This window comes from Schistocerca cancellata, chromosome 1, assembly GCF_023864275.1.
Source record: "Schistocerca cancellata isolate TAMUIC-IGC-003103 chromosome 1, iqSchCanc2.1, whole genome shotgun sequence".
NCBI classification, from domain to species: Eukaryota; Metazoa; Arthropoda; class Insecta; order Orthoptera; family Acrididae; genus Schistocerca; species Schistocerca cancellata.
Genome location: NC_064626.1, coordinates 17,321,400 through 17,339,867, shown reverse-complemented (window position 1 = coordinate 17,339,867; position 18,468 = coordinate 17,321,400). Strand labels below are relative to the sequence as shown.

Here is an 18,468-nt window from a genome sequence, read left to right as displayed (position 1 = left end):
TTTCAAGAAGGGTCATAAATCAGATGCGAATAATTATAGGCCTATTTCGCTTACGTCAATCTGTTGTAGAATAATGGAGCATGTTTTGTGTTCTCGTATTATGACGTTCTTAGATAATACAAATCTCCTTCATCATAACCAACATGGATTCCGCAAACAGAGATCATGTGAAACTCAGCTCGCCCTATTTGCCCAAGAAATTCACAGTGCCGTAGACACTGGCGAGCAGATTGATGCCGTATTCCTGGACTTCAGGAAGGCATTTGATACGGTTCCGCACTTACGTTTAGTGAAAAAAATACGAGCTTACGGAATATCGGACCAGGTTTGTGATTGGATTCAGGATTTCCTAGAAGAAAGAACACAACATGTCATTCTTAACGGTTCAAAATCTGCAGATGTAGAGGTAATTTCGGGAGTACCGCAAGGAAGCGTGATAGGACCTTTATTGTTTACAATATACATAAATGACTTAGTTGACAACATCGGTAGCTCCGTGAGGCTATTTGCAGATGACACGGTTGTCTACAAGAAAGTGGCAACATCAGAAGACTCGTACGTACTCCAGGAAGACCTGCAGAGGATTAATGCATGGTGCGACAGCTGGCAGCTTTCCCTAAACGTAGATAAATGTAATATAATGCGCATACATAGGGGCAGAAATCCATTCCAGTACGATTATGCCATAGGTGGTAAATCATTGGAAGCGGTAACGACCGTAAAATACTTAGGAGTTACTATCCGGAGCGATCTGAAGTGGAATGATCACATAAAACAAATAGTGGGAAAAGCAGGCGCCAGGTTGAGATTCATAGGAAGAATTCTAAGAAAATGTGACTCATCGACGAAAGAAGTAGCTTACAAAACGCTTGTTCGTCCGATTCTTGAGTATTGCTCATCAGTATGGGACCCTTACCAGGTTGGATTAATAGAAGAGATAGACATGATCCAGCGAAAAGCAGCGCGATTCGTCATGGGGACATTTAGTCAGCGCGAGAGCGTTACGGAGATGCTGAACAAGCTCCAGTGGCGGACACTTCAAGAAAGGCGTCACGCAATACGGAGAGGTTTATTATCGAAATTACGAGAGAGCACATTGCGGGAAGAGATGGGCAACATATTACTACCGCCCACATATATCTCGCGTAATGATCACAACGAAAAGATCCGAGAAATTAGAGCAAATACGGAGACTTACAAGCAGTCGTTCTTCCCACGCACAATTCGTGAATGGAACAGGGAAGGGGGGATCAGATAGTGGTACAATAAGTACCCTCCGCCACACACCGTAAGGTGGCTCGCGGAGTATAGATGTAGATGTAGATCTCTAGCCTTTCAATTGGGCCATGGTTAGTGATAGATAATGTCTCAGCCTGCATATAGTGCTTCTGGTTTAATGACAGTGTTGTAATGTTTTATTTTTGAATTCCATGAGAGGGACTTTTTATTATAAGTATTTTTAGTAAGCTGAAAGGCTAGTTCAACTTTGTTTCTTCTTAATTCTATTGCTTTTTTCTCAAGGGCGTTCCAGCTAATCCATTCACCAAGATATTTGAATTCTTTAACAATTTCGATCTTTTGGTCTCTTACTTTAAGATATTTCATTGGCTTTTTTATATTTGTGATTATTTTGGTTTTTTCAAAAGAAATTTTAAGGCCTATTTTCTCTGCTTGTTTCTGTAATTCGAGGATCTGTTCTTTGGCTTCTTCCCATGTTTCAGCTAGTAGGGCCATATCATCTGCAAATGCTAAGCAATTAACCTTGATGCCTTTGTTTTTTGTTCCTAGTCGGATTCCACTATTGATTTTCTTGTTCCATTCTCTTACTATTTTTTCTAGGGCACAGTTAAATAACAATGGAGAGAGTCCATCACCTTGTCGTACTCCAGTTTTTATCTCAAATAGGTCTGAGAGTTCTCCCATAAATTTAATTTTGGAGTATGTGTTGGTGATGGTTTCTCTAATTAGGTTTGTAGTTTTATTGTCTAGGTTCAATTCTTTTAATATGGAGATTAGAGATTCCCTGTGTATGGAGTCGTACGCCTTTTGAAAGTCAATGAATGTGACGACATACGCTTTTGCTCTCGATTTTTGGTAGGCCATAAGATTTTTGAGGTTTAGAATTTGTTCTGGACAGGATCTTCCCTTTCTGAAGCCTGCCTGGTATTCTCCAAGTTGACAGTCTAGCTGGGGTTCTGCTCTGTTCAAAAGGACTTTAGACAGTATTTTGTATGTTACGTCAAGGAGCGAAATCCCTCTGTAATTGTTGGGGTCTGTTCTGGATCCCCTCTTATGAATTGGGTGAATGAGGGCCATCTTCCATTCATCCGGAATTCTTTCTGTTTTCCATATTTCTTCAAATATGTTTTGGAGAGATTCTATGGCATTTCTATTGACATTTTTCCACAGTTCAGCTGTAATTTGGTTCTCTCCCGAAGCCTTATAGTTTTTGAGATTCAAAATGATTGATTGTAGTTCCTCGACGGTGGGTGGTTCTGAGTTAGGACTTGTTGAAGTTGAGTTGCTGAAACCCATTTTTTCAATTGGTTCTTTACAGTTGAGAAGGTTTCTGAAATATTCCCTCAAAATTTTGCAATTATCCCTGTTGTTGTGTGCAATATTACCATTTTTATCTTGTAATTGGAGTGTCGGTGGGCTGTACTTGGTTATTTTTTGTTTAAAAGTTCTGTAAAAGCTCCTAGTCTTGTTTTTGTTGAAGTCTTCGTTGATCTGCAAAAGGAGTTGATCTTCTTGTGCTTTTTTAATTCTTTTGAGGTTTTTACTCACTAGTTTTCTTACACTCAGGAAATTTTGCCTATTATATTCATTTTTCTGAGATTGCATCTGTTGCCATGCTTTCTTTCTTTGCTCAATAAGTTTGTCACATTCCTCTGTCCACCATGCGTGTTTTTTGATTTTGGTTATAGGTGCTATTTGTTCAGCTTTGGTTAGTAGGCTTTCCTTCATTTGATCCCAATTTTGGTTCCTTATATCTTGAGTCGCGAGGGGAAACTCCTTCGAATTCATTATCTTTTCTGGATCGTATCTTCTGCTTTTGGGTTTACTGTATCTATCTTTCCTTTTGGGGATAATTTTGAGTTTTATTTTAGAAAGATAGTGATCAGAATCCAAGTTTGCTCCTCTGAGTACTTTGACATTTTGTATTTCTGTATGGTGTTTCCATTTTATCGCCACATGATCAAGTTGAAATTCACCCAAGTGTGGGTTTGGTGAGGTCCATGTCTTCTGTTTTCTAGGTAGTCTCTTAAAGGCTGTGGATTTCAGGATCAAGCCATGCGCTTGGCAGAGTTCTACTAATCTGACTCCATTTTGGTTAGTTCTATTGTGTGCTGGGTAGTTTCCAACAATATTTTTGTATTTCTTCTCTTTTCCTACTTGAGCATTGAAGTCCCCCGTAAGTATGATGTTGTGTTTGTCTGGGATCTTTTGCACCGCGTCATCTAGTTGTTCCCAAAAACGTTCCACCTTTTCCTTATTTTTCCTATTGTCTTCATTTATGGGGGCATGTGCATTCACAATTGTGTATACTCTATTAGCAGATTTAAAAGTGAGTGTGGAGAGTCTTTCCGATTGTGATTGAAAGCTGATAATGGAGTCTAAAATACTTTTATCTATTATAAAGCCCGTTCCGAGGTGGGGTGTGTTTTTCATTATTCTTTTGCCTACCTTTCCTTTGTATATTCTGAAACCTCCGGAATCAAAATTGTTTTCATCTATGTATCGAGTTTCTTGTAGTGATGTTATGAGTATTCTATGATGTTTGAGGGTATCTGTAAGATGTTTTAATTTTCCTGTTTTTAAAAGAGAGTTTACATTGAAAGTAGCTATGTAACTTGTTTTTTTACATTTCAATTTGCTTGATGTCTTATCATGTCCCGATTCATCTCTGTGCAATGCTGCAGACTCCCCAGAATCCGATAGTCTGCTTGCGCACCTTGGTGCGGTGGATTGTCCACCTGGGGTAATTTGTTTCACATTACACTCTTCCATGATTGATAGTATTATGTAAGGGGTGACTCTTCGAGCCACAAATTTACAACCACGGTTGTTAGCCCTGGAGGTTTTTCCCAGCCGCCCCTAACCTGGGGAACAGACGCTGACCAAAGACCGCCCAATGTGAGACAGTCGCCTTTGGATTTCTGGTCCTGTGTTGGTCCACGGGTGGTATTTTATTTCCCACCTACCCTACATATCTGTAGAGCTTTCCCCTATCCGCCACCTGGGGACGCGCCCGGTAGGGGAACAGGTTCCCCCTCGGGCTTGGTAGTTTTCATATTATACATTGGTTATAAAACACGAGTCATGTCGTAAGAATACGTTACCGTCGCAAGAAACGTGGTGAATAGTAAGGGCAGGTGACGTAGGACATAGACGTCTGACAGAAATGAAAACAACAAATAAACGGGTGTGAAATATGTCCCAACAAAGGAATTCAATAGTCAAACTCCCAAAACGGAACGCAACTTCAAAAACGTTAAAAAACATATGTTTTGACAGAGCACAGAGAAACTGCGTGATTGTGGAACAGTCGGGTTCATTTGTTGCAGTTCATGTGACAAACTATTATGTTTTCATCATTTCCTTGGGAGTGATCACATTCACATTTATACGAACACTAAATCGGGCAAGGAGGCATATCTCATTCACTTACCAGTCGCACAAATTAGGTGCGTCGATAAGAGATCCCTGTCATATGACACATGTACTGTCACTAATGCCGTGTATGACACACCAGACGTGTTTGCCGGTGGAGGACACTATTGACTTGTCGCCTTGTCGTAACTTCCTTCCTTTCGGGTAGAGTAGTTGTCCAGAATCAACTGTTATTATAGCCCCTACCTTGCACCTCGCTTTTGCAAACGGACGTTACACCACGACACAGACACAAATCTGAGTAAAGCGAACAGCGAAAAAGAAGAAACTAGATAAATTGCCTCGAGGAAGGCTTCAACATGGCTCGCCCGCTTGGCAGTGCAAAACCGTAACCACTGAACCACGACGCGATTCCTCTGCCTGTCTGCTCTATATTGCACTTCTTGTTCTTGGAACGTTCACTGTGTCCATTTTGGTTGTTTTTTTCACAGTCCAGTAGCCCTTCTTACTGTTTTCATGCTTGATCTGTGTTCATTTTTTGACGAGCTGTCCCTGGGCCCTCTTACTACTAAATCTGGGGGGTGCGATGGAGAGCTTCCCCTGTAAGAAGGTTCCGTCAGGCTACGAGAAATCTATAATTAGAACAAATTTGAGGGTTATAGATCCAACGAAAGTCCTAGGGGTTATAAACAAACAAAGTAACTGGGAAACATCACATTTGGCGGCGAACGTGAAAAAAAAATATTGGGTTATTGACACAACCCTTAGAAAAACCAAGAAGTCTACTAAGGAGACTGCCAGACAGTTGTTCGGCCTCTTCTGGAATATTGCTGATGACTATGTGATCATTACCTAACGGGATTGACGGACGACGTCGAAAATGTTCGAAGAAGGCAGCCGATTTTGTAGTACAGCGAATTCGTGGAGAGAATGTCGCGGACGTGTTTCTTGTTTTCTCTTTGAAGTTGGAGGGGGGAGGAGGAAGGTGGACGAGTTGGGGACGCAGTATTAAGACAAACGCTCTTCCACTGTGCCACGTTATTTCCGCAACATTAAGAAAAACGTTCAAATGTGTGTGAAATCTTATGAGACTTAACTGCTAAGGTCATCAGTCCCTAAGCTTACACACTACTTAACCCAAATTATCCTAACGACAAACACACACAACATGCCCGAGGGAGGAGTCGAACCTCCCCCGGAACCAGCCGGAGACATTTCAGTCACCATCTTTCTCCTCCGAATGCAAACAGCTTTTGTTGCCATCGCCGTAAAAACTGTATTAACATAAGAGAAATTAGAACTCACACAAAGATTCTGGTGTTCATTTTTCTCGTGCTTCATACTTGAGTGGAAGAGGTTCAAATGGTTCAAATGGCTCTGAGCACTATGCGCCTAGAACTTAGAACTACTGAAACCTAACTAACCTAAGGACATCACACACATCCATGTCCGAGGCAGGATTCGAACCTGCTACCGTAGCGGTCGCTCGGTTCCAGACTGTAGCGCCTAGAACCGCTCGGCCACTCCGGCCGGCCGAGTGGAACAGTCAAGATATTTGAGTCATTCTGTGAATCCTTTATGAAACAGTTAACTGAAGTACAGAATAATCGCATATCACTGCGAAGTAAATGAAGTGTCTCGGCAGAACGTAATTTTCGTCGTGCAGCACTTATTGTTTCAGAGACATTGAGTACACTCTATAAGTGCCTAAAATGTGAATGATATACCACGTATACACAATTATTTGGCAAGGTTGCCACGAAAACTACTTACTTTTAAAATCCGCTCAGCCCGGTCATCTCGCTACAGTACATTCCCGTGACCACCGCTGCCAGCACTCATGTACAGTGGATACATTCCTGCCAAGTCTACCTGCAATATCACAGAAGGAACATCGAGCATCTCGTAGCCATATTACACGACTACGTACAAACTCATTGACGTGTCGATAACTGCGTCTTTGAGGCATTAGAGATATTCTTGATTAGGATCAACTCACCGCGTCCAATCACGAAGGTAGCTAACGCTCACGACCGTTACAGCGTGCAATTAAAGCAAACCTGATTTCCATCACTGACGCGAGATTTGAATAGACATCGTCTTTCTGATGTAGAAAGACGCCTAGCAATTTTCGTTTGTGTCGCACAGCTCCTCCTTAATGTTCCGATTTTTTTTTTCCATCACTGCAAAATAAACATATCGTCTATTTCCATTGGAACGGTCATTAGCGTGTCACGTAAAATTCTGAAGTAAATCGGTAAGTAATTTTCGAGATTTTTGGCGACAACATTAAACAACGACTTGTCTTTATAGAGGGTCGTGCATTGATCGTGACCGGGCCAAATATCTCACGAAATAAGCGTCAAACGAAAAAACTACAAAGAACGAAACTTGTCTAACTTGGGAAACCAGATGGCGCTATGGTTGGCCCGCTAGATGGCGCTGCATTAGGTTAAACGGATATCAACTGCGTTTTTTTTGTTTCTTTAAAGAGGAACCCCCATTTTTTATTACATATTCGTGTAGTACGTAAAGAAATATGAATGTTTTAGTTGTACAATTTTTTTCACTTTGTGATAGATGGCGCTATAATAGTCACAAACGTATAAGTACGTGGTATCATGTAAAATTACGCCAGTGCGGACGGTATTTGCTTCGTGATACATTGCCCGTGTTAAAATGGACCGTTTACCAATTGTGGAAAAGGTCCATATCGTGTTGATGTATGGCTATTGTGACCAAAATGCCCAACGGGCGTGTGGTATGTATGCTGCACGGTATCCTGGACGACATCATCCAAGTGTCCGGATCGTCCGCCGGATAGTTACTTTATTTGAGGAAACAGGAAGTGTTCAGCCACATGTGAAACGTCAACCACGACCTGCAACAAATGATGATGCCCAAGTAGGTGTTTTAGCTGCTGTCGCGGCTAATCCGCACATCAGTAGCAGACAAATTGAACGAGAATCGGGAATCTCAAAAACGTCGGTGTTGAAAATGCTACATCAACATCGATTGCACCCGTACCAATTTCTATGTACCAGGAATTGCATAGCGACGGCTTTGAACGTCGTGCACAGTTCTGCCACTGGGCACAACAGAAATTACAGGACGATGACAGATTTTTTGCACGAGTTCTATTTAGCGACGAAGCGTCATTCACCAACAGCAGTAACGTAAACCGGCATAATATGCACTACTGGGCAACGGAAAATCCACGATGGCTGCAACAAGTGGAACATCAGCGACCTTGGCGGGTTAACGTATGGTGCGGCATTATGAGAGGAAGGATAATTGGCCCCCATTTTATCGATGGCAATGTAAATGGTGCAATGTATGCTGATTTCCTGCGTAATGTTCTACCGATGTTACTAAAGATGTTTCACTGCATGACAGAATGGCGATATACTTCCAACATGCTGGATGTCCGGCGGTTGAAGCGGTATTGAATAGTATATTTCATGACAAGTGGATTGGTCGTCGAAGCACCATACCGTGGCCCGCACGTTCACCGGATCTGACGTCCCCGGATTTCTTTCTGTGGGGAAAGGTGAACGATATTTGCTATCGTGATCCACCGACAACGCCTGACAACATGCGTCAACGCATTGTCAGTGCATGTGCGAACATTACGGAAGGCGAACTACTCGCTGTTGAGAGGAATGTCGTTACACGTATTGCCAAATGCATTGAGGTTGACGGACATCATTTTGAGCATTTATTGCATTAATGTGGTATTTACAGGTAATCACGCTATAACAGCATGCGTTCTCAGAAATGATAAGTCACAAAGGTACATCTATCACATTGTAACAACCGAAATAAAATGTTCAAACGTACATTTTAATTTAAAAAACCTAAATGTAAGGACTATGGTATGAAGATTAGCATCTCCAAAACGAAAGTAATGTCAGTGGGAAAGAAATATAAACGGATTGAGTGCCAAATAGGAGGAACAAAGTTAGAACAGGTGGACGGTTTCAAGTATTTAGGATGCATATTCTCACAGGATGGCAACATAGTGAAAGAACTGGAAGCGAGGTGTAGCAAAGCTAATGCAGTGAGCGCTCAGCTACGATCTACTCTCTTCTGCAAGAAGGAAGTCAGTACCGAGACTAAGTTATCTGTGCACCGTTCAATCTTTCGACCAACTTTGTTGTATGGGAGCGAAAGCTGGGTGGATTCAGGTTATCTTATCAACAAGGTTGAGGTTACGGATATGAAAGTAGCTAGGATGATTGCAGGTACTATTAGATGGGAACAATGGCAGGAGGGTGTCCACAATGAGGAAACCAAAGAAAAACTGGGAATGAACTCTATAGATGTAGCAGTCAGGGCGAACAGGCTTAGATGGTGGGGTCATGTTACACGCATGGGAGAAGCAAGGTTACCCAAGAGACTCATGGATTCAGCAGTAGAGGGTAGGAGAAGTCGGGGCAGACCGAGGAGAAGGTACCTGGATTCGGTTAAGAATGATTTTGAAGTAATAGGTTTAACATCAGAAGAGGCACCAATGCTAGCACTGAATTGGGGATCATGGAGGAACTGTATAAGGGGGGCTATGCTCCAGACTGAACGCTGAAAGGCATAATCAGTCTTAAATGATGATGATGACCTGTTATCAAATGTTCGTCTGAAATTGTGAGCCATATGTTTGTGACTATTACAGCGCCATTTAAAACATTCATATTTCTTTACGTACTACACGAATATGTAATAAAACTGGGGGTTGTTATTTTTAAAAAAACACAGTTGATATCCGTTTGACCTATGGCAGTGCCATCTAGCGGGCCAACCATAGCGCCATATGGTTTCCCCCTTCAAGCTACACGAGTTTCGTTCTTTGTAGTTTTTCCGTTTGATGCTTACTTCGTGAGCTATTTGGCCCGGTCACTGTCAATGGACCACCCTGTATAGTATTATAGGAGATTATTGTTTAGTTCCCTGCGATGTCCAATTTTCTTAAATATTTCATCGAAATCTTTTATAGGCACTCTAGTGAAACTGAAGAATTTATTTTCGTTTTCGGGAAGTTCACAAAAGAGTAACAGACATTTGGTTTGTGGAGCGGTATGGCAACATATCTTTTGTCCTTTCGTTTCTTGTCGCGCTTCCAGATGTCTCCGCAACCTCTGGGCCGCTGGCGGTCGACCTCTGGCGGTGCCGGCCAGCCGCTGGTCGTGCGCGTGGCCGTGCCGCAGCCGCAGCCGCAGCCGCACTGCTACTCCATCGCCCTAAAATGGACTCGCGGCTCAACCGCGGTGACACCGCAGTCCGACCTGCACCTCGGTGAATGTTCTGGGAGGCAACGAAATCCCCTCCAGCGTCAGCTAGCGCAACACAAGCTGTTCTTACTGTCACAGTCAATCTAGAACTTAAGATTAAATGCAAAATCATTTACAGAAATACGACGAAGTCTGCCGACCAATGAGGCAGATTTCCACCGGCCAGTGACGGACACCCATCCCTGAGGATAGACCGGCAGAAATTGAGCAGCAGTGGTTGTGTGGGACACGTTCGCAAACTGAAAGACCGCATCTGAAGCGTCAGCGTCACAGCGCAAGGTGCGATTGACGTTTTGAGGAAAATATTGGCTTAGCTCAATAGAAGCGCTTGCTGGTGACGCTATACGGGTTTGTCATAGTTTGGTGTGGTCTTGGGACGTCGAGAAAGGCCCAAGTACAGGATGCACTTACTGAACTGCATGAAAAAAAAACTTAAATTAGTTACAAACTATGGCGTGCACACACTTTGTTCAACATTTAAATGGCGCAAACCAATACCGAAATTCTGCAAGACCCGCTGAAGTGTCGGAACATCGAGCTGTTTTCAGCTGAGCAATAGTTTTGGGCTTATTGGTGTACAGCTTGTCTTTAATATAGTCTCACAAAGAGGAGTCGCATGTGTTCAGATCCGGAGAATATGGCAGCCAATCGAGGGCCATGCCAGTGGCCTCTGGGTAAGCCAGACCAGAATGTGGTCCCCAAAGTGCTCCTCCGGGACATCACCCTTCTGCTTCGATGGGATCGAGCTCCGTCTTTCATGAACCATATCTTGTCGAAATCAGGGTCAGTTTGGGTAATGGGGAAGGAATCATCTTCCAAAACCTTCACGTACCGTTCGGTAGCCACCGTGCCATCAAGGAATATCGCACTGACTATTCCGCGGCTGGACATTTCGCACCACACAGTCACCCGTTGAGGTTGAAGAGACTTCTCACCGCGAAATGCGGATTTTCTGTCCCCTCAAATACGCCAATTTTGCTTATTGACGAAGCCATCGAAATGAAAGCGGGCTTCGTAGTAAACCAAACCACGCATGCGTATACTAATTCCATTCATGCCCCAGGACAACCGTGCAATTAACGTCCTAAAGCAAACCATTCAGAAGTTATGACGATTTTATTTCATATAGTTCAACAATTGTTACCCTGTATGATGAAAGACCAATTAATCCTCAAAATCAAATCGATTAACGCGAGGAGTTCAGATTGCTACATTTCGAAATGCCGACGATAGGATCATATCACCCCAGAATTGATTTCCCTTCTTCAGTTCAGGTAACAGACAATAAAGTAAATTGTATCTTAAGTTTTTGTTCCGCCTTATGCAGGGTGTCTCTGCTAAGGGTTGTCAGGCGTATTTCCTCTGTCATTTCAGCAGATATCTGCAATTTCGTTTTAGCAGTGTCTAGCTGAAGTCAGCCCAAAACAAATACTGCTCATCGCACCTTTTCCAACCAGTATCGATGGAAACAGTCGGTTTACGTCCAGTTACGAAAAAGTGATTTTTAAAGTGGAATTTTACGAGGCCTTCGATAGAGCAGTCCCAAAATGGTCTAGTGCGATATCCGTTTCATCGACATATATTAACAGGAACGGTAAAACATGAAGAATTACAGGTCCTCCAGCACTGACTGAGCACCGTGGCGGTAGAAATCCCGGCAGGCGAGGGCAGTGCTTCGCTGCTGGAGTGCGGGACACAGCAGGAAATGCACGCAGGCGTCCTTCCGAGGGGCAAGTCTCAGATGGCAACATTCTATGACGATGCAGTTAAGAAGCTGGTGCACCGTTGCGATAAATATCCTAATCTGTACTGCAAATCAAGTTGAATATTAGCTGAAAACACAGCCTTTCAAGTGTAAGTAATAAATATGTTTCTTTTTATCTGCTTTTTGTTTTAAATTCTGAACCGTAAGTTAGTTTCTGAATAGCCCTCTTATGTGACACTTCACGGTTCACGAAGTTCTATGCACCTGCAGTCTCTACGCGTCTTGCCTCTTTCGTATGTATCTACAGTCGCTGTGAAGATTGGACACAACATCCCACTCTGGTGGAAAAGAAGAGGAAATGGCTATAGCAGAACGACAACCCTCCGGCGCCAAACTGTGAAACCGGGTGTCCGTTGCCAAACTATGTGATCGCAATACCGCAGACTTCAGAGTGCACTGTTCACATGTACAGTCGCTACAAACACAAACATAAAATATTACCTTTACACAGCCAATGCAGTGAACAAAATCGTTTTGTAGCATTTAATTATTTTAAGGTGCCAAAATACTAGAAGGTCCTGCAGAAAAACGTTACAGTCATTTAATAAAGAATCCTCGCACCATCAGGTGGGAGGGCTGGAAAAGGGTCATGTCGCGTCGGGAGGACAACTGGTGGCGGGCGAATGGGACACACAGTGGCTACTGTGTGGAGGGGCGGTAGCAGTGTGAGGCTGTGGCGCACGTCGCCTTAAGACGCGATCACACCTGTGCACCTCGTGGCCAGTCGCCGTGCGGCTGTATCTCGTCCCACACGGAAACGGAGCCGCCCAGTATGAACACAGGTGTGGATGGAATGTTGAGGAAGACATACGGGGTCAGGGATTTTCTCTGCCTCGTGATGACTGGGTGTTGTGTGATGTCCTTAGGTTAGTTAGGTTTAAGTAGTTCTAAGTTCTAGGGGACTGATGACCATAGATGTTAAGTCACATAGTGCTCACAGCCATTTGAACCATTTGGAAGACATACGCACCTGCACGCGTGCCTCTGCCTGTGTGGCAAGCGGGCCGTCCAGGGTCCAGCGGATGAGCAGATGGCAGAGCAACACGTTAAGCTCAGTTCAGCTTCCAAACGAAGATATTACAGCTGCGGTTGCAGAGCTTTAAAATTGTCAGTACATTTAGTATCCGCTCTATGTATGACGAAACAACTTATTCTCTTGTCCGAATTAATGAGATACAATACACAAACACAACAGATCTTGGCACCACGTTCTCCAATGCAGAATCAACATTAGGGTTACCAGCGGACGCGATTTCGCCGAATAAAAGGCAGCATATGCCATACTGAATCCATAAACTCAGCATAAGAGATGATGATTTGTCGCTAAGAGCAGCCTCATGCATGAATGATACACACACGAGCGTGGTGAAAATCTACTAAAAAAATAATAAATCGGAATACCAAGTTGCTTTCACACACATGAAATGAAAAGACAATCCCGATAACGTGAGCATCAATAGAAACCTCAATAAAAGTCAGACGAAACACAGCAGAATAACTACATTAAATCAAGGACAAAATGCCAGTACAGACAAGGTTAAAAAAAAGGGAAGGTGACTGTGGTTGAATGACTACTTAGAAATAACGCTGACCGATCCACTCTGTGACGCATTAAAATCTCACAACCAGTGACGAATTAAAATTTGTATCGGGGGGGGGGGGGGGGGGGGGGGGTCATTCAGTCTCGGTTTTCCTGCTTATTAGGCAGATACACCAACCACAGCGCCATCCTGGCACTGCGACTAACACATTGCAGAAGACCCAAGTTCGAATCCCGACCTTAATATAAATTTTAATTCAGTACTTCGAACTGCATTTATTATCATGGATACAGTTGAGACTATATATGTCTCTGGAACACGTAACTTCACCTCATACAGTACTGTGGAAAGAATTCTGGGCATTATACAAAATCTTAAAACACGAACCACGCTCGCTTCATTATCAGCTAAAATAGAGGACAAGTCCCGGGGGCGACTCAGATTAGCACTCTGGTCGTGACATATAACACAGTTAAAGTATGTCCTATCGACAGCTGCACCTCACACCTGTGACATACTGGTAGCTTCTTGCGACGTAAGAGAAAGGCACACATCAATGAGCAAATGTCCCACTCTAAGTCGTGTAATGATTGGTTCCTCAGCTCGTCATTGTGGAGAGGAGGTAAGCCATGGTCGCATTTTACGGACTGCAGCCTATTATTCATCACTTGCGACCACTGAGCCTCCCACAAACACATGGTCTTCTCAACACAAGAGAGAAAAAGCAGTTAATTACTGTCAGTGAGACAACAAATTGAAGCTTTCCTTAAGTCCAAGGCTGGTTTGAATATCACAGTGCTTTAAATGGCATGGTCCTGTTGGAGGTGTTGTGACGTTGCCTTCATTCAACACTTTAGCTCATTTACCTACGCGTTATACAATTTGTGAACTCCAGTCCAAAGTGCAATTTGGCATTTTTCACGTCACCGTATCATTGGCAGAGGTGAACCAGTAAGTAACCGAAAAATCGTAGGAGCGCCTTGGCATCGAATCCAAGACCTTTAAAATGTAGTCTCGCTCTGACTGGACCGCCAAGCCACACTTAATTTGTCTAAGACTTTGAATTACTGAGTGAAAATTAAATTGATTGTGCACAATTTGCAATTTTAAGACTCTTCATTGTAGTAATGTAAACACAAGCTTAAAAAAATTTCACAAAAAATAAAAACTTTGCACTTAGAAGAATGTCCCTACAGGATTCTACCAACTCGCCACATCATTTATTGCTATGTACAAAACAAAAATTTGACACTACTCAGCTAACATGCATGATGCCGGTTTATTTGTACAAAACATTTTGTAACCCACTTCCCTTTCATGGAAAAATGAGTTCTACACAAAAATTATCATAATCACACTATAGTTCATCTATCAAGGGGAGGAAAAATGAATTCTACACAAAACTATTACAATCATACTATAGTTCATCTATCAAGGGGAGTCCTAATTTCCTTGAAGAATGCGTTCTATACAAAAACTCTACAGACTGCGCATCTGGGATTTTGAAAAAATTTCGTTAAGTTGTTCGTTACTGAAAAAAAAATCTAGATTTATTTCGACTTCTGGCTCAATATTTCTTGGCTTCTGAGAAAACCTAATGACCGTAACCATCTCGTGGGCTGCTGTTGATCGGAGTATATACTCCATACTTGCTGACTCGAACTCAAATCTGTCTTTGTAAAACCTTAAATTTTTGGCAAAATAATCTGCATTTACGTATTATAAATCGTTTTATCCATGATATAGGTAAGACATCACGAAGGTTAATATACTTCGCACTTTCATTTCATTAGCAGTTAATATTTACTTCATTTTCATATAATATGATAAAATTGAATTTTTTAAATGATCATAAACCTCATCTGCATTATTCCACTACTCAATTGTACCATTTCGCGGGCATTCTTACAATGTTTTAAAAGTACTACTATCCAGAGATCTGTAAGTGAATGACCCCGTTGACACTTGTATCACACCAAATTAATAAAACTAATTTTAATTTTGAAATTATTACTATTTTGTGGAGAAAGAATACTTTGCACGAGGAAAGAAGCTTCGTCAATACTGGGAAGCAGAGCAACCCGAGCACGATGCGCCCACCACTCGTCTACAGGACCGGCTCTGCGAATACTTAGGATATGCAGAAGACTTCTACGTCTGTAATGTTGAGTTAAAAGTCTGTACAGCTGTCGAGTTCCCTTTTCAATGACGATTATCTCTGCAAAATTTTATCTGAACTCGTGACCTAGAATTGGCGACTCCCTTTCACGAGAAGAGAAACCTCACGAGCGAACTACATTAACGTTTCCTTTCCGTCACGTACTGGAATCATAAGGTTGTTATACAACACTTGTGTGGCACATATATTAATGACACATAGAAATCAGAAAAAGGTAAGGTATTCACAAACAGTTTCACTAAAGTAAGAAAGGGGCAGAACACTGTACGGACGAGAAGATACAAGGAGCTGTCTAGTTTCCGTAACACTACCACAACCAAACGACAATGACAACAAACGGAGACTCTACACGCTAGTGCTGCAAGCACAGAGGGGCATGCCCCGTTCCTGCCCTGCGCACTTGGACTAGCCTAGTGTGTGACAGACAGCATGCCCGGCACAGCCACCTTGCACAGCGAGTCCCACACTCGGCCTATCGCCGCCATGGCCGCGCCGCTGCCTCGCTCTCGCTCGCCGCCGACTACCGCCAGCCCACAGCTCTGGAACCAGCAACGCCGACGTCACCTCTAAGTAGACAGAACTCATTTACCAAGTTAATTACCACGTCGCTGAGCCAACTGCTCAGAAAATGGCTCATTATCTGGGCGAGGTACACAAACAAACTCTATTCACGTCATCTGGCAACTCACTGTAAATTCAAACCGTGGCACTGTCATAATCGAATGCTCATAGCTATAACTAAGATACTTGTTAGTAAACACAGTTCACGAAACGTACTGAAGGGAAAATTGTTATGCCTGTAAGAAAAAAACAGGCCCACGGGAGAGATAGTAGGGGAGTGTTCTAGTCCTCAGTATCTTGATTAATTTTTTTAGTAATTTCTTCAAATGAAGAGATATTACTGCAGAATTTTTGAGAAGTACATTCTTTTACTTCACCTCTGTTTATTATGTCGGTTTCAAAGAAATGAAGACCTGAAGAGCTTTCTGAGCGTGGAGATAAAAAAAGAAGGGAGGTGGCACTACAGCCTTATGTTGTACGCTGTTTTGAAGCCAGAGTGGGTGCCGTTTTAAATAGCCCAAAACATTAGTAAACTACCATTTACAAGTGCTTCTTGTTCATTATTTCTGTCGTGTGCGCGCAGTAACTGTTTTAAATACTAAAAATTGTACGACGTCTGTCTAAAAAGTATCCAATCTTTGATTTTCCCGCGCAAAATAGAGAGGATAGCGCGGCGCCACTGTGCACAATAAAGGAAGAGACCTTTCTGCGCATTTGCGAACTGCCCCCGCTGTCCAGCGCGCCAGTCTTTGCCTGTCGGCCGCCGAGTGATGTGCTACACAACGTGTTCATAGGATTACCGATTCTCTCAAGATGACTGAACGTGCTGAGCAAAGATACTGCATCAAATTTTGTCAAAAGCTTGGTGGTTCTGAAAGCGAAACAAATCGTAAGATTCAGCGGGTGTTTAGAGAAGATGCGATGGGTGTAACAGAAATTAAGGGGTGGTTCAACCGCAAAGAGTGGCCAGCGTTCTGGCAGGCCCCGAACTAGTCGGAGTGCAGCTGTAGTTCAGAGGGTGCAAAATTTGTTGGTGGCATATCGTCGTTTGACAGTGCGCGAGATTGCCCGAGAGGTCGGAGTGAGTAAAGATTCTTCACATGCAATTTTGCGTGACAATTTGAACACGCACCGGGTGGCTGCGAAATTCATGCCCATGTTGTTGCCGCCGAAACAAAACGACCTCAGTTTTGGCGTTGCACAGGACTTTCTGGACACCACCAACACTGATCCTGGGTTTCTGAACACCGTGATAACTGGAGACGAGTCATGGGTGTACGAGTACGACCCGGAAACAAAGAGACAGTCGTTTTGAGAGTAGAGAAGGTAATGCGGAACACGACGACAGAGCAGAACACCATTCCAAAAGATGACTTCCAGAAGTGTTTCCAGCAGTGGAAGGATCGGTGAGCTACGTGTGTGCAAGCGCAAGGAGCCTACTTTGAAAGGGATTAGGGTCCCAATCCTGTCAGGTATTCGAAATATTTTTTCTGGCCAGAGGTCGGATACTTTTTAGACAGGCCTCGTAGAGCTTACATGAATAACACAGCGTCAGGAAGGCAATTTCGAATTTTTTACTGTTCTTGAATGTGTATTTGCTCTAGTAATATGACACACTCAGTGACGTCACGGGGAAGTGTCACCGCGAAGAACTATGGGGGTATGAATGCGGTGAACCTAATGTTTTGGGCTAGTTAAAATGGCCGACATCGTCTCCAGGTTTGTGACGTAATGCCACCTCCCCTCATTTTTTATCTCCATGTTTTTGAGACGTCAGAGATAATAACTTAGCTGCCGACTGTCACGATGTTATACAATAACCATTCTGTAACTAAATGGTCTTTTGTTTCCGATGCGTTTGCAGAATAGAATGATCTTGAAGCATTGTATTTGTCTACCAACATATCTTCGGAGAAAAAACAGTATTAATCTATGTACTTCATTTTATTCAGTACTCTCTTGTTAACATGCATCTCCCGTATGTAAAATGAACCCTTTGAGATGAAAATTTGATGTACAAAACTTTTTCTACTTAAACTAATATTATTTTATTCCTTATTCACTAAATAAAATTACGCTGATTTCATCAGAATACGTTTCTAGTATTCCGCCATTTTTTTCGCACATTACGAAAAATATTTGCATGGAAACAGTAACAAAACACGTATTTATTTTCTGCTGTTTTGTTACTACAAATTTCATACTTGTTTCAGGATTGGAGCTGGAAAATTTTGTCAGAAAGTATGTTCTCTTTTAAACGGTATAAACTATTTAAATGGACAAAGGTTAAAACGCGGGAAAGAAAAGTGTTCGAACAGTGTGATTCTTACTCGCACGAATCAAAGAAATAAGAAAACTGTGTTAGGCTATAAATAATTTTTACTCCACTCTTTTCATCAAATACATCGTTATCTTCCTTCTATATCGGTTATCATATCACAATAAGTAAATATTGCATTTAATTTTCTGTCGGAGACTGGTAGAATATTTGTAGGTATCACTTCAAGATAGCATTTCTGAACC

The 18,468-nt window shown here is 42.6% G+C and overlaps 1 protein-coding gene across 2 annotated transcripts in view; it reads right to left on the bottom strand.

The window, feature by feature from the left end:
- Positions 1 to 18,468, bottom strand: part of LOC126164560 (calcium-binding protein E63-1) — a 671,194-nt gene that overhangs the window by 651,408 nt on the left and 1,318 nt on the right. Inside the window, exon 2 of one of the 2 annotated variants that reach the window (XM_049920251.1) lies at positions 15,831 to 15,923. The exons of the other annotated variant lie outside the window; for it this stretch is intronic. Within the exon in view, the coding sequence (XP_049776208.1) occupies positions 15,831 to 15,869 (39 nt within the window). The 5' untranslated portion in view covers positions 15,870 to 15,923. The remainder of the gene's footprint in view (positions 1 to 15,830; positions 15,924 to 18,468) is intronic. 2 annotated transcript variants of the gene reach the window in all.